The sequence below is a fragment of the Chlorella variabilis genome, assembly GCF_000147415.1.
Source record: "Chlorella variabilis unplaced genomic scaffold CHLNCscaffold_26, whole genome shotgun sequence".
Classification (NCBI taxonomy): domain Eukaryota; kingdom Viridiplantae; phylum Chlorophyta; class Trebouxiophyceae; order Chlorellales; family Chlorellaceae; genus Chlorella; species Chlorella variabilis.
In genome coordinates, this window is record NW_005435062.1 from 186389 (window position 1) to 208662 (window position 22274).

The window sequence follows — 22274 nt, forward strand, 5'->3', positions numbered from 1 at the left end:
ACTGCAGCCATCCGGCCTCCCTTCCTATGCGCCTAGTTTAGGACCAGCAGCAGCGGCGGCTGCAGATGCAGCAGCAGCAGCACCGACAGCCGTCCCACCTATGCGGTGCGGTTGTGCAGCGAGCAGCCGCACCAGCCGGCAGCAGCAGCGGGGACAGCACCTCTCCTGTGGGCTTCGTGGACGCCTGTGCACCTGAGTGTCCCGCTACTGGCGCAGCCCTGCCGCAAACTGCCACGCCTGCCCCAATGCGGACAGCAAGAGGCACCCCAGGGGGGGTGGCTGGAGAAGGGCAAAGCACCGCATTGCCCAGGCGGCCTCTGGTGACGGCATTCTGAAAAGAAGGCAGATGGCTGAACTCGATCGTTGAGCCGGCTCCCGTCTCCTTTGTGTTGGCCGCTCCATCGCGCCTGTCGCAGCATGATTCCTTCCACAGGACCCGCACCTTTGTTTCCGCCTTGCATGTGATGGATGCTCATTACATGAGTGTGAACGCTGCCAATCTGTTGAAGGTCACCGCTCCCTCATTGTGAAACAGGGGACGCCCTTCATTTGACATGTACGGTGCACATCTCCCCCGCGAGGGCAGAATGGCCTGGCAGTGCGATCCATCCATACTGACAATGCTGAACAGCTCCTGCCCCGAATGCCGTTCCGACAGCTTCAGCTCGTCTGCTACTGCCGCCGGCTGCTGAAACTACTGCCAAGCTGCATGTAGGTGCTGTCGTCCCGCTGCCCAGCCGCTTGACCCCGCCGCCCCCTCCCACGTCCAAACACACCGCCAGCAAAGCCTGCATTGCAGGTTCACATAAATGCAACAGCAGCCGGCATGAGTGAGAGCTGACGCAACGGCAGCATGCTGACTGGTGCGGCACTACATTCAATTCCTACCGAACCGGTTCCTAAGGAATGGATAGCAAGAACATTTCAAGTTGCAAGCATATATCTCGGGCCGCTCACCTGACTCTGGCATGAAACCACTGCCACGCTCACGGTCGCCATACCGGCCACCGCGGCCACCCCTGCAGAGCCAAACGATGGTGCGGGGTTGCAAGGCCGCGGGGGCATTAAAGTGTGGACAACTGCCAGCAGGTTCCAGCGCAGATGACCTGCACCACAGATAACTTGGGCAGTAAACCATCGCTCACCTGCCGCCGCGGCCAAAGCCGCCTCCCGAACCCATCCGGCCGCCCACACGAGTGCGTCTGCCACCCTGCACCATTGTTTGGGCACTGAACACGTGAAGAGGCAATAAAAGGAATATCGAAGCACCCCCAACAGTTAGTTATTCAAACAAGAAAGGCAGTACAAATGACAGGTTTCCAACTGGGTTACCTGGCCGCCGTCGTGGCCACGCCGCCCCTCGCCATCATCGTCATCTGTGTGGAGAGCACCTGCAGGGCCGGTAGAAGCAGTGCCTGGCATTAGGCAGCCATAAACTCTCCAACTAGCAGAACCCCCAAACAAAAAAAAGAAAGGGAAGCCCACCAGTGCGCATAGCCAGTGCACGCTCATTCAAGTCCACAAGCAGCGAGGCCTTGTCGCTGAAGGTGCCCGCCAGCGTCTGCAATGCAGGAGATGCGCGGGCAAAGGGGCGCAGTGAGGAACTGGCACCAAGTACAATCTCAATCTGAATGGATGGAAAGGGCATCCGAATTGTGAACAGTAGTCACCTGCAGGCGCGTTGGCTCCACATGATGCACCACAATAGTGCCGGTGGGTTGGTCGTGGCTGGCAGGCAGACCATCGTCAGCAATCAGCCGGCTCACAATGGCATGCACCTGTAGAGGAACAAGGGCTACATTAAGTGGGTGCAGAGGCAACTACAGCATCAAACCCTTTGTCAAACTAGGGTTGCTGTGTTGATTTGAAGCGGAGCAGGTCTGCAGTCCACAGGGCAGGCTTTGCAGAATGTGCCTGGCTGATACATTGTGCAAGGTCACCTTGTTTTCTGGCAGCTCAAACATGTCGCACAGCTGTGAAATGCTGAGCGAAGAGTAGAAGCGGCCATAGGCCACGAGGTACGTGCGCAGGCCCTCCTCCTGCAGCTTATGGCGCAGCATGGCCAGCACTGCCTCCTTCTGCAGTTGCAGACAGGGAAGGGGAGAACTCAACTGCTGCGAAGAGGAAAACCTGATTGTGAACTTTGCGGGAAGGTGCAGCTCGTGCAACTGTGCTTAAGGAACAGCCTGCAGGAAAATGCCTGAAGCCCCTCGTCTCTTACCTGGGGAAGCAGATTCCAGCAGGTTAGCGCTGTCACAAACTGGTACGACCGCCGCCAGTCACCTGCAATGGAGGGCAGGCAATAACGTGAAGAAACAAATGTACCCGCAATGTGGCCTCATGCCAAAAGGCATGCTTGTATACAGTACAGCACTGCAGTGGGGGCACTAACCAGTTGCCAGTGCCCGGACAGCAGCCATGACATGGTCGCGGACATTCTCCGGTGGGCCGGTGAAGCTCTGACGCTCGTAGTTGTCCATGAGTCTGAGTCACAGTGTGTCAGGGCAGTCAAGCAGCACATGGTCAACAGTCTCCGCTGCTATGGCTGGCTTCATGCCCGCCAGGTGCCAACACCATTGCACCACCGTGAAACAAGCCTGCTCACCTGCGCAGCGGTTTGCTGATCACGCGTTTGCGCAAATCGGTGGACTGCGAAGTGGCCATTGCTGGCACCTGCACGGCGTAGTGGCACACTCGAATGTAATGTTCATAAGGCAGCTGTGCACGCGGGGAGCGTTTATGTGCGACTGTGGTAAGGGGGCAGTGCGGGGTGGACGCACGCATGGGCACATGCAGGGCTGTCAATTCATTTCTCCCTTGCCTCCAGCAGCATGGCTGAAATCAGGTAGGTGCTCTCCAGCAGCTCCAGGTTGATGTGCATGTGGAAGGGCACCTGAGACAGAAGAAACTATTCGAGGTAAAGAGTGGCACGCACAGCAATAGACAGCTGCCCAGACTCGATGAAAAGCACACACAGCGATTGGCAAATTGTAAAGCCACACACTGATTCACCTGCCGCCGCCGTTCAGCTGCCTCTTGCTCTGGGGTCTTTTCTTGGAATCGGTGCTGCTGGATGCCCTGCAGCATGGAAGTTTGGCCAAGAAAACCAGCTTTGATCAACTGCTGATGGTCCCCACTGCAAAGTGTCAAACAACTCGAGTGAGCACGTAGATGGCCTTCTCGTCCACAGCTGTGCGCAATCATGCCACGCCACAGATGAACTACGGCTTGCCTGTGCGAGCAGCTCTTTGACACGGCCTGTGCCGTACAGGTCCATCAAGCACTGGTGGCACTCATTGATCAGGCCCGCACGGAAGGCCGACAGGCCCAGCTGCGCAATCGTGCGGTTGTACAGCACCTGCATGCGAAAAGGCATTTTGGTGGAACAGTGTGCTGGGCCTATAGCGAGGCCAAACTGCCATTCATAGCATGCCCCACCTGCATTTTGGCATCCAGCTGCCCCGTCTGCTCTTGTATGCGACTCATCAGCAGGGCATCGCGTCCGCCGTAGAAGTCATCACGAATGCATCTGCAGGGGGCGTGAGGTTGACAATCAAGCCACCAGCACCAAGTGCGGCGGGCGTGCAGGATGCAAAGACCGCCAGGCATGCAACCCCAACGACATGTGGTCACCTGAAGTAGACGGTGCACAGCATGGCCTGGCCCTTCTGGTTGTCGTTGCCATGAGCATACACAACGCGAGCAAGCTGCAAACACACCATGCGCAGGCAGATTTGCACCACACAGGCAAGCGCAGTGGAATCAATCAGGAGCCACCACCGTTGACAACCCAGGAACAACCATCGTGCTTGCCTGATCCACCAGATGTGCGCAGCTCTCCGGGATGGAGAAATCAGAAGGGATCTTGACGACAATCAGCCCTACATGAATCATTGCACACTGGTAGTGACGAAGCACCCGATTCGGGGGAAGAAAAGCACTGCTTCAACGCCAGAAATCAACGACACTGGTCTGCGCGTCCCCCGCTTACCTGTGGCACCCTCGGCTTCATCACCATCAACAATCTCCGCATCCAAAGCAGGAGACGCTGCTGCCGCTGCTGCTGCCGCATCTGCCGAGTCTTGCTGCTGCTGCAGAGCTAGCTTGCGCATGGCGCCGTACACCACATCTGTCTTGTAGTAGAAGTGCTGGATGCGCTTCAGCGCCACACCGGCAAGCTTGTCCAGCTCGTTCTGGGCCTCTAGATACTCTGACACCTGCGACGCACGCGAACGCAGTAGGAGCTGGCCTGAAGCCGTCTGCTGGGGCAGAGTCTGCCCGCTGGAAACCAACGTGGATGTTCAATCACAACTGCCCCACGAGCACAGATCGGGGCTTTGCCCACACACCGGGGATCACGCCGGCCTCGAGCCCACCTTCTGTGCCAGCGCCAACAGCACTGCCTCGTCCTTCAGACGCTCCATGTATTCATTCGCATGTGGGTCCAGCGCCTGGCACAAACAAAATGCGGGCGGATGTATCTTGTTGGACAGCAGCCAAGCACACCCTCCTCCAAGCATCAATACCATAAGAAACCAGGAGGGAGCAACTCGCAGTACCACAGCCAGCTCACCTTGAGGCTGCCATTCCACTCATCATCAAGACGCTCCAGGAAAGCACCAAGGTTGCCCCACACCTGCAGGCAACGAAACAGGGCAGGCAACACGTGTATAGTGGCATTGATACCCCTTACTTGACTAAGCAGCATACCTCCACCCCATTCTCGGCAACATGACAGCAGAAAACAAGGGGTGCAAAAAGGAATGCCTGCCTGGGTGGGTGTGCCAGGCTCGGGCTCCTCCTCCCGCTCCTCCTCAGGCGGCGTATCGGTCAGGCTGATGTGGCGGTTCTCATCCAGAAGTGACTGCATTGAGAGCAGATGGATTTCTTTCTGGGGACTTGCTCGTGTTGATTTACAGGCATGCAACCTCATGATGAGCCTCACCATTATGTCGAACATGGTCTGGCCGCAACGGTTCCAGTTAGGAACGGTCATGGCATTCTGCATGGATGTTGGGGGTTGACAGGAAGCGGCCAACAGGCCTAACGCATGGCGCAGTGCAAGTAGCGACCAACAGACAAGTGGGTAGAGCGCGTTGGTGGGTTCCGGGCAAGCATGTTCTTGACTTGCCTGGGTGGGCTGATTCATGTCAAACGTGACGGTGATGATGTTGATCAGGATCTCCACCTTCTGGACCGGGCCCTGTGTGACTCCTGACAGGTAGGTCAGCATCTCAATCTGCAGAAACAAGTAGGTTTGAAGGGAAAAAAAGTGACTTACGCGCAAGCGGGCTCCCCTGCCCGCCAACGGTGCAGTTCACAGCTGCCATGCCACCAACCTGCTCCTGCCGGTCAATGCGGGTAGTCTTGCCGCGTGCCATGGCAATCTCCTGCAGCTTCTTCTGCACCATGTCGTACGTGATCTCCTTAGGATCCATGGACAAGATCTTGTCCTTGGGCCGCTGGACCACTCCAGTGCGCACTGCAACGAACAGCATGGACGCATGAATGAGCCCAGGCAGCAAAGACGTGTCGATCAGCTTGCACAGCCGTCAGGGTGGACCCCGCAAGAACCCCACCAGTCTTGAACTTGGCCTCCTCCTCCTCCTCGGTGTTCAGCTCACGCTCGCTGCCGCTCTCATCTGCAGCATAGCCGGACCAGGACAGGTCATGAAGGACGTTGCTTGTCCGAGACAGTGAAGGAAGTTGACAGATGCTTACCTCTTGATTCACTCTCACTGGGGCTCTCCCCTTCTTCCTCCGTCTCACTGACAGGGTTTTCCCTGCAGTGTTAAACCACGATCAGGCAATCTCTTGATGGCCGTGGTGCTCGCCGCTGCCTTCAAATGTTTTCTTGCACATATTCGCAACGTCCAGGAAGCGCATAGATGCGACACACCCACCTGAACAACCGCATTTGCTCCGCAAAGGCGGTGTTGTGCTTGCGAAGCGTCTGTTTCATGCGGGTGAGCGCGCGCGTGTTTGTGGGGCTCAGCTTGGGCTTATCTGCTCGGGCAACAATGTGTGGCGTTAGCAACCATAAGCATGAGGCACCAGGCGGACATCATGCAGACACACTTGCATGCTGCGACTGCGAGTTAATGTTGATGCACTCGTGCTCCCTGGCAGGCTGCAGCATGAGGCGGCAGCTGGCGCAGAGGCCAGCAGCAGCCGAAGCTGCCACTGCACATCCTTCGTTACCTGCAAGGGTCTTGCTGAGGAAGTCCTCCAGTTCACACAGCATGCGGATGTAAGCACGCGGCACGCCCAAGCTCTGGGTCACCTGCGTCAGGATCATGTGAAGAATGCGCACAACAAGCTCGGCGCAAGCATGATGCATGCTGCATACCACCTGCCACTGGGCTGGTGAGTAGACACGCTGCTGCTTCAACGCACCTTCTGCGTGCGCTCCAGCTGCTTGTTCAGCTTGTCAAACAGGGTCTGGATGGCTGCCCAATCGTTGATGTGCATCTTGTTCTGCATCGATGGGTGCCCGCAAACCAGTTTTAGGCTCCAGCACCTGCTGTATGCGTCGCCTCGTGCCCATCTGCTGTCACATCCAGTGACCAGCCACACCACCATCACAGAAAAGCAGGGGAAGACCATACGCTGCTGGGCCGCGCCGCTTTGTGTGATGCCCCCCCGCCCCACAAGCAGTTGTGCAGACCTTGATGTCGTTGCACGTCGCCCGAAGCTCCTCATGTGCCTTGTCCTTGGCGCTGCGCACCACGCGTCGCTCGTCTTCGCTCTCACTGTCCGACGAGCCCATCAGAAACCGGCTGGCGCCCTTCTTGCGGCTAGAGCCACTGCTGGAGCTGCTGCTGCTGCTAGAGGAGCCCGAGTCAGACGAGGTTCCATCATCTGCGGCGACCAGCCGGGCAAGAGGGGCGATGTGTGCGTTGGCCACAGCCTTGCTGTGCCGAACGGCGGGAAGGGGACCAGTCACGTCCTGCACACCTGATGACGTCTCCCCCTCGGACGAGGTCACCGCCTCGTCCTCGCTCTCCTCGTCACTGGAGCTCGCGGCCCAAAACTTGGAAGCCTGCAGCAGTCGCGACACGGGCATGTGGACGATGGTACAGATGAAGGCCAGTAGCAAGCTGGATGTTGGAAGCTGTGCCAGGATCGCTGGAATACTGCTGGACTCCCAACGGGTCACAACCCGTGGAGGGAGCGACGTGATGAGCATGGCATGATGGCGGCCGCAGCGCATGGCAAGCTCCGGCTCGACGCACGCTAGGCCACATTCAATCCGGATCGCAGAATGTGCAACGGAGCAGTGTACACGCACGCACCCACGCAGTGTGGCGCTGTCACACACACGCGCGCACACACACACATGCACACACACACATACACACAGGTGCACACACGCACACACACACGCGCGCGTACACACACACAAATGGCCCAGGCCACGCACCATCGCCTCGCAGCCGTGCTTCCGTGGCTCTGGGGACAGTGCTATATGTGCCAGGGCAACCCTGCTGCTGTGCAGAGAAGAAGCGCGCACCGGTGATGATTGCACAAGTACATACCGTACGCTTGCGCCGCTGCGTGCTGTAATGTCGGGACCTCGCGGTGCATCTCACGTTCCGGTGCACCTCACGTGCTAAGCAACACCCACCACAGTTGTTGCCATCCCCAGCTTTGCCATGCCTTTCGCGGCGCTCCCGTTGGCTAACGAGGTGCTAAAGGTGCTGGAGAAGCAGGGCTTTACAGAGCCTACCCCCGTTCAGGTGACCGCGACCCCGCCGCCGCTCGCCGCCTTTTCCTTGCGTCCTCCGTCCCTAACCCATTTCAACCGGCGCCGGTCGTGCAGGAGGCCACCATCCCCTTGTTCTGCGGCAACAAGGATGTTGCTGTGGACGCCTGCACTGGCAGCGGCAAAACCCTGGCGTTTGTGCTGCCTGTTGTGGAGCGGCTGCGTCGCCTGGAGCAGCCGCTGCGGCGCAACCAGGTGGGCATGCAGCTTTCCCCAGCAAGCATCGGCGGTGGCTCCCGCTGGTCCCCCTGCATCCCTCCATGCCATCTTTGTGTCCGTAACAGCACGACCACGGCTGCCAGCAGGTGGGAGCCATCATTGTGAGCCCTACCAGAGAGCTGGCCCGCCAAATCTTCGACGTGGCGCAGCCCTTCGTAGCGACTGTGGCCTGGCTGCAGGCCTTGTTGCTTGTTGGCGGCACGTGAGTACCTGTCCAGCCCCTGTTGTGGTTACTGCCAATGCCATCGACCTGGCGCTTTTCGCAATTGCGCACCGCAGCCGATTGTATCTGGCTTGGGCCACCTGACAGGATCGGGGTGGCGCACGCGATGCTGGCTGCAGGGACCCTGCTGTGGATGTGGCAGCATTCAAGGAAGTTGGAGGCCATGTGCTTGTCGGAACGCCGGGCCGCCTAGACGACATCATGCAGCGCTGCACAACAATGGACCTGCGCACCGGTGTGCCAGCGCTGCTGACTCATCCCGCAATGGCGGCAGCAGGTCGCTGCGGCCCTTTCGCGGCCGCGCATATCGCAGCTTCACCCGAGTTGCGTTGCGCCCCGCATGCAGTTGAGGTGCTGGTGCTGGACGAGGCAGACCGCCTGCTGGACATGGGGTTTAAAGCCCAGCTGGATGCCATAATGCAGCGCCTGCCACGACAGCGAAGAACAGGCGAGGCCGCATGGCAAATGCACCGAGGAGCTGCGTGTCCGCCACAGCGTCAGCCTCATCGAGTGGGACAGGGATGTAACTCGCAGTCATCGCCTCCATGCGCGCTGCAGGACTGTTCAGTGCAACGCAGACAGAAGCAGTGGAGGCCCTGGCGCGGGCCGGCATGCGTAATCCAGGTAAGAATGCGAGTTGCACAGATGATCAGGCGGGCTCTGGCATGACCGCAGGGAGCAACTTGCAAACTGATCACTACTTCGCCCAAAGCACGCTGCACATGCAGTGCGAGTGAATGTGGCAGTTACATTTGCGCAACCCAAGGGCACAAACCGCAAGGCTCCACAGCCTGGGCCTGTGGTGCAGTCTGTGGGGCGACGCACTCCCAGCACGCTTCAGATCCAGGTACCACATCGTTGACTGCATGTCCTGCCTTTCCTCCTTGTTGGCATCTGTGTTTGGCAACATGGGTGTCTGGTTTGCTTAAATTGTGCAGTATGTCGTGTGCGAGGCTAGCCAGAAGATGCCCCAATTAGTTGCCTTCCTCCAGGCGAGCAAAGTTGCTGAGCGGCATCAGTACAAGTGTCCTGCGTGCAGGCGCAGGCTGTGATGTGCCGCTGCTGCCTTGTTATCGCCTGACTGATGCAGGAGCACAAGACCCAGAAGGTCATTGTGTATTTCCTTACTTGCGCATGCGTGGACTTTGCATCAGGTCAGTCTCTCGGGGACATCCCACCTCTTCAGCCTGGCCAGGCGCAGTAAGTACTGGCAAGCAGCCACTGACCTCGATTCCGTGCATTTCTTGTCCCGCGGCACTACAGTTGTTCTGCCCCGTCTTCCTCAGTGCAAGGCGCTGTGCATCAGTGCGCTGCACGGCAAGATGAAGCAGGCAGTGCGCGCCACAACCCTGGCCGCGTTTGCCGCGGCACCCGCGGGTGAGTGGGTTGTCGCGCCATGTTGGGGCAGGCCCCCTCGGAGCTGCCTGTGGCGTGGTTGCTGGCTGTTGTAGAGCTGCAGCGGTGCCCTGGGCACGATGGGGAGGGAGGAGCGGGGCCTGTTTGCATGCTGTGCCCCTTCGTATGTTGGTGCTGGGGGACAGGTGGTGACACCGCTGCTGGTGCTGGGCCACGGGGTCCCCAGACGGTGGGGCGAGGATGCAGTGGCAGGGGCGGCGGTGTGGGCACGCGGGAGTGGGGGGCCAGGAGGTGGCTGGGGTGGGCGGGTGGGGCGAGGGCTGGGCCTCCTCCTCTGGGAGTCACGGGGCGCCGTCCGTCAGGGGGCTGCACCCGGCGCGTTCCAGCCGTGGAGGGAGGGTGTCGGGACGATCTTCCGATGGGGCCGCTTTAGTCGCGGAAAATGCTCGTGTGCTGCGGCGGAGCGCAGCATGTGCTGACCCAAGGGTCAGCGCCGGCTTACTCCAGGGGCTGCAAGAGGTGTCCCCGGGGCGGGCGAGGCGGCTCCCAGGAGGTGGGAGGCGGCCTTGCAGGAGCTCCGCCGCCGCTCTGGGGCGGGTTGGTTGAGGCGCGCCCGCTGCCGCCCATGCATGGCGCCGCCAGCCCGCCAACACCGCGCCACCCGCCCACCCCTGGCCCACCACCCCTGGAGGTACCCGGGGGTGCCACCCAGGAGCCACCACCCACCCGGGAGCCACCCCAGCCACCCCCACCCCAGCCACCCTGCCACCCCGACTCGAAAGACGCGCCCGACACCCGCTGGGTGTGGGAGGCGCGGGTGGGGGTGGGACGGGTGGGTGGGGGGCGGGTGGGTGGGCGGGCGGCAGGGGCGGGCTGGGCGGGGGTGGCAGGCGGGCGTGCAGCCGGCGGGCGCGCAGCCGGCTTTTTGGGGTTTCACCCTGAAAAAAACCCTAACCTTAACCCTAAAAAACCTTTACCATGCAGGAGTTCTGCTTTGCACAGACGTGGCAGCTCGCGGATTGGACATCCCAGATGTGCAGTGGATTGTACAGTTTGACCCCCCGCAGGTGCTTGGCCCCCCCCCCTCATGCTGAGCCAGCTGGCTTTCGTGGGGTGACGGTTGGGGTGCTGTCAGCCTCCTGCCTCTATATTCCTGTGCACCCCCACCCCACCGCACCCCCCGGCGCTGCAGGATCCCAGTGCCTTTGTGCATAGGGTTGGGCGCACTGCTCGCATGGGTCGTAGCGGCAATGCAGGTGAGATGGACTCGCTGGACCCCGCTGGCCCCGACTTCCCTCCAACCAGCTGGCCCCTGGTCCTCTTGTTGCAGTGGTGTACCTTTTCCCTCATGAGACCAGCTATGTGGAGTTTTTGAAGGTTCGGAACATTCCTCTGCAGCAAGCGGCTCTGGCGCGCGCACTGCCGGATGTGCAACCCATTGTGCAGCGGCAGGCAGAGACAGACAGGTGTGTTCCCCAGCCTGCCTCCTGCTGGCGTGCCTGGTTGGTCTTGCTATCAATGATACATGGGCGTCAGACGTGAACCGTGGCCTGCATTTCAGGCTGGTGATGGAGGCGGGCACAAAGGCATTCCTCAGCTATATGCGGGCGTACAAGGAGCACCACTGCAGGTTCATCTTTAGACTCCAGGTTGGCTGGCAAGGCTGCCAGTGCGCCATCACATTGCCGGTCAGGCCTGGCCGTGAGGGTTAGTCCCATCCCTTCTGCTGCTGTAAATGTGCAGGACCTCGCGTTGGGACAGCTGGCCACGGCATTTGCATTGCTGAGGCTTCCGCGCATGCCAGAACTCAAGCAGGCGCGTGGTGCTCTTGATGGCTTTAAGCCATCCTTGATCGACCCAGAAACAGGTGCCAACGGCCTCAGGCCTGCGATAGCGCTGGCCTGAGCACGCGGCCTTGATCTGCAAATTGCAGCATGCAGTCCAGATTTACACTGAGAACATCAGTCGTGGTTGTCCGCAGTTCGGTTCAAGGACAAGGCGCGAGAGAAGCAGCGGCAAGCAGCCTTGAAGCAGCGGCTTAGGCAGCGACGGGAGGCTGCAGCGCAGCCCGAGCAGCAGCACAAGGCCCCTCTGGTGCGGCAGCAAGTCCTTGTTGCACTGTGGTGTGAACCCTCTCCCCTCTCACGCGCCCCCTGCGGTTTTGCTTCCTTGCTACAGAAGCCTGAGGTGCACCTGCCAGCAGCTAAACGGCGCAAGCTGCAGGACAAGGAAGACCTAGACGAGCTGCAGCGAGACTATTCACTGATGCGAAGGCTGAAGAAGGGGAAGATTAGCGTGGCAGAGTTTGAGTTGGAGACTGACCCGCAGGAGGGGCTGTAGACAGTACGGAAAAAATCAGCCGCCGTACTCGCCTGCATCCACTTTCATAGCTTGGCAAATCACAAAAAAACCTGTGTGCTGGGCGCCACTGCTTGGACAGTAGCCGCCAGGCCAGCGTCTGCCACTGCCTTCAGCACCTGCGCCGCCTGTGAGCCATTCTGCCATGCCATGCACCGCCCCAACGCTGCCACCAGCGCCGAGCGGACATGTAGCTTGGCAGGGGACCACCCCTGTGACTCCTGCAAAACCACACGCAGTCCAATATGGTTTGGGCGCCTCAACACAGAAAGCCGGATACACACCAACTCACAATTGGGCCTACCTGAAACATGTCTGCATAGCGCTGCAGCTTGGGCATGACCAAATGCAGCAGGACAGGCACGCCAAAGGCCATCAGGCCTACCAGCGAGCCTGCAGTGGTCCATGCACAACTTTGCGTCATGGTAGGGGGAGGAATGGTCCATGCCAGCATCCTTTCCAAGCAATCGCCACCGTGCCTACCATACTGCGTTTCTGGCGGTGTGTCAAACAGCGCCGCCGCCAACGTGTTCTGGACACGTGCCAGTGCTGGTGCCAGCTCATCGTGTCGTTGCTGCGACTGCTGCGATATCTGCCCCAACAGCGATGCTGCCTGCATGCGCATGCACACAATCCTGTTGCGGGCTTGGCAAGTCCTAGTCTCCACGGCCAGTTCCCGCTGCCAAGCACAGAAGCCTCCACATCACGCAGCAGCCGGTGGCTCTTGCCTCATCTCGAATGGCCCAGTGGTCATCGCCTCCACCAATGCCTCGCGCCACCAGGCACGTGATGATTGCTGCAGGTCAGCAGCATTGGCGCACCGTGCTCAGCATGTGAGTCTGGCAGGGCTGTCCACTGGTTCTCAGCATGCGTGGAAGATGGTTTCGACTCGGAGAGCTGCATGATCAGACAGATACTGCACCTGGCAGCAAATGATGGATATAGGGCACGATCTGGAGGTGCACGTTGGTCAGTAGTGCACGCATGGCACTACGGTTGGGGCACAATATTTGCTGGGTTGGTGCGGGTCCTCTTGGGCTCCACGGCCATGGGGGGCTCCAATCCCCACAGGTCAGTCTGCACCACCAGCTGGTAGATTGAACAACTGCTGTACGTTGGACAACTCACCTCAGGACGACTCGCAGCTGCTGGACATCCTTAAGGTTCCTGCCCACCTCATCGGCCAGCAGTGGCACCAGGTACGGTAGCACAGGCTGCAAGCCTGCAACAAGGAAGGCTAAGCACAGTCGTCGCGGTGTGCTTGCGGATGAGAATACATAAATTCTGTAGTTTTACGTGTGCTTTCTGCGAACAGGGACTTGTGAGCCTCGCCCCAAGAAGTTACCGCAGTTTTCCCTGTGAAATCCAACTTATGGTTGGTGCTGCCCCAGCTCCCGCCACGCATGCAGGTAGGCTCAAGGAAAGGGCGGCAGCACTGCGCACCTGGGTCGGTCGCCAGGCTGGCTGTCACCGCTCGCACTGTCAGCGGCCCTTCTCCAGCTCCACCCGCCTTGTGTTGCAACGCCCGCCGCACCATGCTGTAGTACAGCTGAAGCTCATCAGGCAAGGAGTGCTTCAACGGCAGCCCGGCCGCAATGCCGCCTGGAGACTCCAATGCCTGTGCTGTGCCACCAGCCACCGCACCGCCACCAGTGCTCGGCATCGCCGCAAGAATTGTCCCTCCGCGCGAAACTGGACCATGTGGGCCGCGGCCGGCAGAAGCAGCAGCGGCGCGCCGCGGCTGTGCATTCTCAGCTGTGGCGGGCTGCACGCCGTCCACTGCCAACCAATGCTGAGCAACGCCCACCTCGAGTGGTGCAGCGGGCAGCTGTTGGGCACGTACCGTCTGCAGGGAGCATGCGAGGTGGGCAACAGGTGTGTGTGCGGGGGGCGGGGGGGCGGGGGGGCGGGGGGAGGGGCAGCAAGGCAAAGGGGTGCGCGCAAGGGAACCAGGGCGCCAAAAGAGCAGCCGGGGCGTCGGCACACCTCGGAGGCGCTCAGATCGGCCTCGAACCGGTACAGCAGGTCGGCGTCAGGCACGTGCAGCAGCTGTGGGAGCGCTGCACCGCCATACCCCTGCTCCCCGCTGGCTGCCACCACATCCATGGGGGTCAAGTGCTGGCGTTTGGAATGGAAGGCCAGCTTTCCGGCGCGGTCAATCACGTGGGCTGTCTGCTGTATCGCCAGGGTGTCCGCCATCGCGCACCAGCTGCCGGTCAAATGGGAAGGAGTAGTGGGCCAGTGGGACGGACGGCACTACGTACAGTGGCCCCAGGCCAGGCCGGCTGGGTGCGCCACTGCCGCCTCCTCACAACGGCGGCGGCGGCGGACGGGCAGCCTGCTGGTAGAATTTGGGTACACACCTGCGCCTTGGGCCCCTGCTCACCGGCCCTGCTCCTGTGCTCCTGGCCAGGAGTGCGCGGCTGGAAGTGTGGGCGCGACTGGCCAAACAGCGATTATGTCTTTTGCGCCGACTTCAGGAAACAACCTCGACAGCATCGAGCCATCGATGCAGATGCACCGACCGCGCAGCTCGGGGCGGTACAGTCTTCGTACAGCTCAGATAAGCTCGGGGAATCGCCTTGCGAACTGCGCAGCCTACCCGCTGTTTTGTTTAAACCTTTACGTTGTTTCTGGCTGCAGTATGGCTTGCCACCTCACACCTTCAACCTGCAGTATAATACCCGGCAGAGCCCGCATGGCTCCATCGGGCCCGCCCATTTCGCAGGGCATGAGGATCCGGGGGCGCGTCAGCCAAGCCAGGCGGGTTGTCGGGGCCACCCCTGCAGCAGACAACAACGCTTGGGACACCCTGTCGATTGACGAGCTGCAGCAGTGGGAAGTGCGTGCGCAGGGAGGGTGGAGAATTGGCCCGCCCCGCGGCGTGGGGCACGCCCCTCGCCGCCGCCACCCGCTCGCGCAGCGCGCATGGCCCGCCCATGCTGGAGCGGCAGCAGCGGCAGCAGTGGGTTCAACACCTGGCGGGGGATTCAGTTGGCCGGATGCCCAGCAAAGCCTCCGGCCTTGCCAGATGCTCAACGCCCCAAACCTTCGCCCCGCCCCTGCTGAACAGGAGACCGGGCCGCCCACGCCGCTGCTGGACACCATCAATTACCCTGTCCACCTCAAGAACCTGGGCCTGAACGACCTCAAGAAGCTCTGCAAGGAGCTTCGTGCGGGTGCGGCGGCTGCTCCACGTTGGGGTTTTGAATTGTCGTTGCTCCCCTGACAGCAACGCCGTCACGCGTTCACTACGCACGGGCGCGGCCCCCCGCCCCCCTGCCCCACTACTGTTCCACACCCACTACTGCCTTCGTCATCGCGTGCAGACCTCATCCACTCCGTTGCCAAGACGGGTGGGCACCTGGGGTCCAGCCTGGGGGTGGTGGAGCTGACGCTGGCGCTGCATTATGTGTTCAACACACCCGAGGACAAGATCATCTACGATGTGGGCCACCAGGCGTACATCCACAAGATGTTGACTGGGCGGCGCAGCAAGATGCACACCATCCGCCAGCAGGGCGGTCTGTCAGGTGCGCTGTCAGCCTGAACAGCGGCCAGCCCAGCAACAGCAGTATGCCCAGCATCTGTCCTGCAGCCAGCATGGAGCCTGGCAGCCGCACAGGTGCGGACAGCCTTGCAAGCTGGGCACTGCTCAGCCTTTCTCTCACCACCACCCAGCGCCACGCTTACCACTGGAGCTCACGCCAACCGCCCACTTCCATGCGCCGTCACCCTGTCGCAGGGTTCACCAAGCGCAGCGAGTCGCCCTATGATCCCTTTGGCGCCGGCCACAGCTCCACCTCCATCTCAGCCGCGTTGGGCATGGCCGTGGGCCGCGATGTCAAGGGCAGGAAGAACAATGTTGTGGCGGTGAGCGCTGGCGGCGGGCCGTGCAGCCACGCCCCCAGCCCGCTGGCTCCTGCCCGCCTTCTTCTGGTCGGCTGGCTGTGACAACCTGAGGAGCCCTGCAGCACAGAGCCCCTGGGGGTGGTGGGCTGCCTCACTGGGGCTCCTCTCCCGGGAACACTTGCAGGTTATTGGCGACGGTGCCATCACTGGCGGCATGGCTTACGAGGCCATGAACCACGCCGGCTTCCTGGACACCAATATGATTGTCATCCTAAATGACAACCAGCAGGTGGGGTGCCACGGCTGGCGTGCTCATCGGCTGCGCACGGTGTTGCACGTTGTCAATGCTGCTCAGTTGCCTGCTTGCGGTTGCAGGTGTCCCTGCCCACCCAGTACAACGGCAAGAACCAGGAGCCGGTGGGCGCGCTGTCTTCGACGCTCGCGCGGCTTCAGGTGTGGCCTCGTGCTTGCCTTTGCATTTAAAGGGGCGCAGCTGGCATGCGTGCGCTTTGCAGCTTGAAGGTCTGGAACATGAACGGTAGCCCCCGCATCTATGCTGGTGCAGGCCAACCGCCAGCTGCGCGAGCTGCGCGAGATTGCCAAGGGCGTGACCAAGCAGCTGCCGGGCGTCATCCAGAACGCCACCGCCAAGATTGACGAGTATGCACGCGGCATGATCAGCGGCACGGGGAGCACGCTGTTCGAGGAGCTGGGCTTCTATTACATCGGCCCTGTGGATGGCCACAACTTGCAGGACCTCATCGACGTGCTGTCAGGCAAGTTCGCAACGGCAGCCAGCCTGCGAGCACTTGATGGCTGGTATGGAGAGTAAGCAACCCTCCCTGCCCATCATGCCCCGCCCAGGATGCAGTGCGCCAGCACCAGCGCGCCATGCATGCGCCAGCTGACGTTGCTGCACTGCGTCGCGTGCAGAGATCAAGACCACCGAGACTGTGGGCCCGGTTCTGCTGCACGTTGTGACCGAGAAGGGCCGGGGCTACCTGCCGGCTGAGAGTGCTTCGGATAAGATGCATGGTGTGGTCCAGTATGACACCGTCACTGGCAAGCAAGTGAAGGCCAAGAGCCAGGTGTGGGCCTTGCATGGGCCGATGGACTGGTTGAAGAAAACAGGGCCCCTGGAATTGCATGGATATCGCGCGTGCCTGGCCGATTGCCCGGGGAAACTCACTCAGATGTGCGCCCATGGCTGCAGGCCCAGTCTTTCACCAACTACTTTGCCGACGCGCTTGTTGCTGAGGCCAAGAAGGATTCGCGCATTGTGGGCATCCACGCAGCAATGGGCGGTGGCACCGGCATGAACCGCTTTGAGAAGGTGCTCGGTTGCCACCTGCGGTGCCAATCATGCTGCTGCACTATCCCGCCGGCCTCTGCCGCGGCTGTGCCTCATCTGGTTCTGGCTGCCACTGCGCGCAGGTCTTTCCGGAGCGCGTGTACGATGTAGGCATCGCCGAGCAGCACGCAGTCACCTTTGCTGCTGGGTTGGCCTGCGAGGGGCTGGCGCCGTTTGTGGCCATCTATTCGTCTTTCCTGCAGCGCGGCTATGATCAGGTTGTACACGACGTCTCGCTGCAGAACCTGCCGGGTACGCTGCCAGTGCGGGAGTCGGCCAACATCGGAGAGAACAGAGGACAGCCAAAATGCGACCACTATGTTGTTGTTGACATCCCTCCCAGCGCACCACATGCATGCCAAAGCCAAGCTGACGTGCTGTCACCACATTTGTGTCCAGTGCGCTTCGCCATGGACCGCGCTGGACTGGTTGGTGCGGATGGCGCAACTCACTGTGGTGCTTTCGACGTGGCATACATGGCCTGCTTGCCGAACATGGTGGTCATGGCGCCCTCAAATGAAGCGGAGCTGATCAATATGGTGGCCACCTGCGCGGCCATTGATGACCGGTAAGAGCAGAGAGGAGTGGTAACTTTGAGCACTTCCTAGTTGTTCTGCTTCGAGCGTAGGGAGCATCCGCCCAGCCCCAGCAGGCTTCACCCAGTCCTTGTCTTCTGTGCAGTCCATCTTGCTTCCGGTTCCCGCGTGGCAGCGGAGTCGGAATTGATCTGGCCAGCGAGGGTATTACGCCAGATCTCAAGGGCACCCCAATGCCAGTAAGTACTAGTGGTTAGCGCAACTGATGAGGGCACCAGTTTAAAGCACTCTGCCACTCATGCCGGTGCAGATTGGCAAGATGCGGCTGCGGCGCAGCGGCGCTGACATTGCGCTGGTCGGCTATGGCAATCCAGTCAACGATTGCCTTGCAGCTGCAGAGCTGCTGCAGCAGGTGTGTGGGGCTACTGTTCACCTTTATGCTGTAATGTTTTCATGGGCGGCCTGGAGAGGCCTCTTCCCGCCAGATGCATGTGCGTATCATGATGCATACCGTCCATTGCAGGCGGGAGTCTCTGCCACGGTCGTGGATGCCCGCTTCTGCAAGCCGCTGGACACTGACATGCTGCGGAAGCTGGCAAAGGAGCACCCGTTGATGGTCACCGTGGAGGAGGGATCCATCGGCGGCTTTGCAGCGCATGTGATGCAGGTGTGACTTTGGCCAGCGAGAGTTTTCATGCGGAGGCCAGGGCAATCTCAAAATCTTTGCAGCACCATCTTGTATAAAGTAGCAGGCGTGCACTTCGAACGTGCATTCACTTTTTATTGCAGTTCCTGTGCCTGGAGGGCTTGATGGACGGCAACTTCAAGTTCCGACCCATGACCCTGCCGGACCGCTACATTGAGCATGGCACCCAGGTGGGTGCCCAGCATGATTGGTTTTTTTGAATTTCTCTTTGCAGCCAGTGTACTAGGACACGACTTCTGGCTCTGTTGTGCAGGCTGAGCAGCTGGCGGAGGCTGGTCTGAGCGCCTCTCACATTGCAGCAACGGCACTGGCAGTACTTGGATTGAAGAAGAATTTGGTTGCGTAAGGCAGTCTGTTATTGTGTTTGAGGTGTCGGCTTGAATGTCCCTGCGCTGACAGTGTAACCCACTGCGAAGACTCCGGCGTTGCTGGCCGCCATCGGCAGAAGAGCTGAAGACGCGCCTGCCGCCAGCTTCGTACATGCAGCTGCGACATGTGGATGGTAGTGGTGTGTCAGCAGGCTCAACTCCCAAAATGGCGCCATCAGGGCGCCTGCCTGCACAGGCGCACAGCCAGGCACAGGGAAAGTGAGCAGTCTGTATACCCCGCCCAGACATTTTGGGGTACCCTGGCATGCGCCCTGCAAGCACCTCGGCAGGGTCTTTTGCCTCTGGGCGGTACCCATGCGTAGAGGGCCCTCCCGCCTCATGCTCCAGCATGCCTTGCAGTCGCCGCGAGTGCCTGCAGGAATGTCCCAATGAAACTCAGAACAATGCACAGCAGCAAATAAACATCGTCCAGAAGAGCAATGCCCCCTCATAGGACGCCTGCCTGCACCTGAACATGCGTTGGAGAAGGCATAGCAGGCCCATTGCTAAGCCGGTGTCCCCGGCGGACATCACGCCAGCCAGCATACGTTTGGAGAATGCAGCCTGCAAGTCGACAAGCAAGGCATCTGAGCGCGCGTGCCAGGATATGCGGTGTTGAGAGAGCAGCAGCAACCAAACCTGGCGGGACACATCCACTCCTCGTGCCTCCAACATCAGGAGTTCCAGCACCCGAGGAGCCAGAAAGCAAACCTTCAGGCAGGGCAAGCGCCACGACACAGGAATCAAATAATGGTTGAATTGATGCCGATGATGATCATTTCGCCAAAGATAACCATGCGCACCTGCTCGCCAGCTTTGGCAGTGCCCGCTGCCAGCACCTCGCTGAAGAGTGCATCATCTCCATCCTCCCTATCCCCGCCAGCCGGGCCACTGCCATTGCTGTGCTGCCTCCAGTGGTACTCCATAAGTGGCATTAGCACAGCATGCTCAATGGCACCATATACTTCGTAGTGGAAGCCGGCACCGTCTACTGCGCTTGCATCACCCTGTCCAAACAACACACGAAGGCACCACATTGAGTCCACCATCATAGGCCCCAAAGTTGGAAAGGTCATAACTCTATGAATGGGCACATCAGGCAACTTGCCTGGCCATGCGCCACCTCGGCTGCAGTCAACAACACACGGAGGCGGTCCTCGGGCGGTAATGCACCGCTGCGCAGCAGCAAGCGCAGCTCTGCAACAATGTCTTGCAAATAATCCACACTGCAATTTGCAAAGGGTAGGTTTGCTGCTTTGGCCCCGTCCATCTTAATATACCCGAAAACCCTCGACCTGGCGGAGCAGCTGGGTGCTATTTGACAGTCTCTAGGCATGAACTGTCAGCAGTCCATTTGGCAAGCAGAAAAGACAGGCCAACTGTTGGCTAGCCTTGCCTGATTAAGTGGACATGCTTGCCCAAAAGCCGTAGTGCAGGAAACAGCAAGGGGAACTTTTTCGAGAAATGCATCCTAGACACTGGAGTCACTGCAGTTGGGGCATTCAATGAGAGCCGAGGTGACTGGTTTGACAGCTGGCAAAGAAAGGGGAGAGCAACAGTCAAATCAGGTGCAAATGCAAGAACGACTCACCATCTTGCAGCCGAATTAGCCCGGATGCAGTACAGTGCTTGAGCAGCCTACAACACAGGGAAATTTGCATGCGGAAACCATCACGTTGAATAGACTTGCCACTGCTTGATGTCAGCTGTGCAAACCTGAACAAAAGTTCAAACAGAGCCTCCAATGTTGCGGTCTGGTTTGTTTGACGGGATGTCAGGTCAGCGGCAGCCTGCGGCACGCAAGATGCAATCAGCGGCCAAGATGCGCCAGCCTGACTCCATATTGCCAGACGGAAACACAGGATACGGAAACACAGGATGCCAGACGGAATCTCAACAGTTGTCTCAAGAATTCATTCAACTGAACCGCACTTGTGCCTCCAAAAAGCTCCTATCCACATCATCCCGATGTTTCTTGCTTTTCTTCCGCAGCTTGCCGCGACCTGCGCAGACAAAGTGCACAAAAAAACGTAACAAGCCATTTAAGAACAATCACTAGGTCCATCTGAGGCCACTAGTAATCATTAAGAATCAGAAGGGGTACGATGCTCTACAAGCCAAAAAGCAGCTGCAACCTGATGGTGCTGGTGGCGACACGATGTCAGGAAAGCGCAGTGCCATTAAGCAGTCTAATGTGGTGGAAGGTGCAATGCAGTTGAGTCGTCGCACAAGGTCGGCTATCAACTGCAAGCATAAGACGCGCCCGTGGACCAGGAGAAGCAGCTGAGGAGCTGAGCAGCTGAGAAGCACCACATTGGTGCGTGGGTGTGGGCGGAGGCCGCAAAGCTGCACATCTAAACCTCTTTGAGACATTCTGGCGGCACGACAATCAGCAGCAGGGCTGCACAGTGTTGACTTACCTGCACTGTCTCTGTTGCCACTTCTCCCTCTCCCTGGCTGCCAGACAGCACTCGTGTAAGGCCGCTCAAAGCGGTTTCTCTGCAAAGCAGGACGCCCACCCATCAAATCTTCAGAGGCAAAGCGCCAGACCAGGCGAAGCTGAGCATTACAGCCTAACCTGAGCTGCTGATCGCTGTGCGTCAGACAGGAGACCAATGCTTGAAGCAGGTCTGCAGATTCGCAACATGGAAATCGAGGCACGCTGCCATCAGTAACACATCACATTGTGACAGCATAAAAAAATGTGACAGGTTGAAAAAACATTTACCGACCTGATCTGTAATTAAAGTGCGGCGCAGCCTCCAGCAGGCCTGCCATGCACTTCACAGCTATGCGACCTTGCTGCAGAGGTGCGTGCCCTGCGTTGCTTCCCTTGTAGGCCTGCAGCCCATAATTTGTTCAAAAGGTGGCATCCCGGCAGCCTGAATAATTCAAGCTTGGCGACCATGAAAGAGAGGATAATACGAGTGGAGCATGCCTTAGTTTGCAAACAACTTGCCTGCAGCAGTTTCTTGAGATAGGTGTGGTATCCGCCCAAGAGGGTGGCTTCATATGTCCGCATCGCCCGCACTTCTTTGGAGAACTGCACAGGCCGTATGGAGTGCCACCGTGAGTGCCAAGTTATCACAGTCGCCGTGGATTGCGCCCCGCAGCGCCACATGCTGTGCCTTGCGCCGAGCTTGCAGCATCACCATGCCAATTAGAATAACATGTCGGCACCCTTCAATGCTTGCCTTCTCCATGGGCTCCTCCTCCGCTGAGGTTGGACGGATACGGTAGGCTGGAACCAGGTCCTTGAACACCGCCAGCAGCGTAAGCATGGCCAGCCGGCAGACCTGTGGCAGCCAGCAATGGCATGAGTCGACGACACCCTGCCAACACGCACGCACTGCTATCGCACCATACAAGCATACAGATGCGGGCGAGCGGAGTAGGGCAATGCATGCCGAACACGCACACGCAAGCCGAGGGCTCACCTGCGCATCTTCATCCTGCAGCAGCTCTAAAAGATTCCGAAGCTGTGCCACTTGCTTGTTGGGATCTTGCAACAGCTGGTGTGCGGCCATTGCCAGGTGCTGC

General features: G+C 59.6%; 5 protein-coding genes across 5 annotated transcripts; 3 read left to right on the plus strand and 2 right to left on the minus strand.

Moving 5' to 3' along the window:
* Positions 1–462: 462 nt before the first annotated feature.
* Positions 463–7493, minus strand: CHLNCDRAFT_59104 (hypothetical protein). Its single transcript, XM_005843882.1, has 30 exons — positions 7424–7493; positions 6958–7042; positions 6668–6861; positions 6397–6477; positions 6202–6283; positions 5904–6006; positions 5722–5783; positions 5580–5642; positions 5340–5482; positions 5081–5239; positions 4946–5002; positions 4694–4864; positions 4574–4636; positions 4377–4451; positions 3969–4217; positions 3634–3707; positions 3439–3529; positions 3233–3358; positions 3013–3078; positions 2822–2893; positions 2606–2673; positions 2393–2484; positions 2222–2283; positions 1941–2078; positions 1671–1778; positions 1486–1561; positions 1333–1391; positions 1146–1210; positions 958–1019; positions 463–788 (listed from the first exon to the last, which is right to left on the minus strand). The coding sequence occupies exons 1-30, from the start codon at positions 7424–7426 to the stop codon at positions 673–675; spliced, it is 2865 nt and encodes a 954-aa protein (XP_005843944.1). The 5' UTR covers positions 7427–7493; the 3' UTR covers positions 463–672.
* Positions 7494–7655: 162 nt separating this feature from the next.
* On the plus strand, positions 7656–8826 carry CHLNCDRAFT_139706 (hypothetical protein; the record flags this gene model as incomplete). The annotated part of the gene is made up of 6 exons (XM_005843802.1): positions 7656–7739; positions 7823–7960; positions 8071–8186; positions 8327–8442; positions 8554–8599; positions 8766–8826. The coding sequence occupies 6 exons, from the start codon at positions 7656–7658 to the stop codon at positions 8824–8826; spliced, it is 561 nt and encodes a 186-aa protein (XP_005843864.1).
* CHLNCDRAFT_59105 (hypothetical protein) lies at positions 8778–11903 on the plus strand (the record flags this gene model as incomplete). The annotated part of the gene is made up of 11 exons (XM_005843803.1): positions 8778–8831; positions 8936–9054; positions 9146–9199; positions 9298–9361; positions 9471–9584; positions 10548–10630; positions 10756–10819; positions 10894–11029; positions 11125–11270; positions 11545–11657; positions 11742–11903. Exons 1-11 carry the CDS (start codon positions 8819–8821, stop codon positions 11901–11903), a joined length of 1068 nt encoding a protein of 355 aa, XP_005843865.1. The 5' UTR covers positions 8778–8818.
* Positions 11904–13045: 1142 nt separating this feature from the next.
* Positions 13046–14120, minus strand: CHLNCDRAFT_139708 (hypothetical protein; the record flags this gene model as incomplete). Its single annotated transcript, XM_005843883.1, has 4 exons — positions 13046–13143; positions 13365–13470; positions 13729–13767; positions 13908–14120. The coding sequence occupies 4 exons, from the start codon at positions 14118–14120 to the stop codon at positions 13046–13048; spliced, it is 456 nt and encodes a 151-aa protein (XP_005843945.1).
* A 417-nt stretch (positions 14121–14537) lies between these two features.
* On the plus strand, positions 14538–19748 carry DXS (hypothetical protein). Its single transcript, XM_005843804.1, has 20 exons — positions 14538–14763; positions 14995–15100; positions 15251–15454; positions 15667–15794; positions 15958–16062; positions 16149–16226; positions 16339–16549; positions 16707–16861; positions 16987–17106; positions 17208–17376; positions 17524–17692; positions 17806–17899; positions 17971–18072; positions 18184–18327; positions 18450–18536; positions 18620–18922; positions 19017–19109; positions 19206–19300; positions 19376–19445; positions 19538–19748. Exons 1-16 carry the CDS (start codon positions 14566–14568, stop codon positions 18710–18712), a joined length of 2163 nt encoding a protein of 720 aa, XP_005843866.1. The 5' UTR covers positions 14538–14565; the 3' UTR covers positions 18713–18922; positions 19017–19109; positions 19206–19300; positions 19376–19445; positions 19538–19748.
* Positions 19749–22274: the final 2526 nt, after the last annotated feature.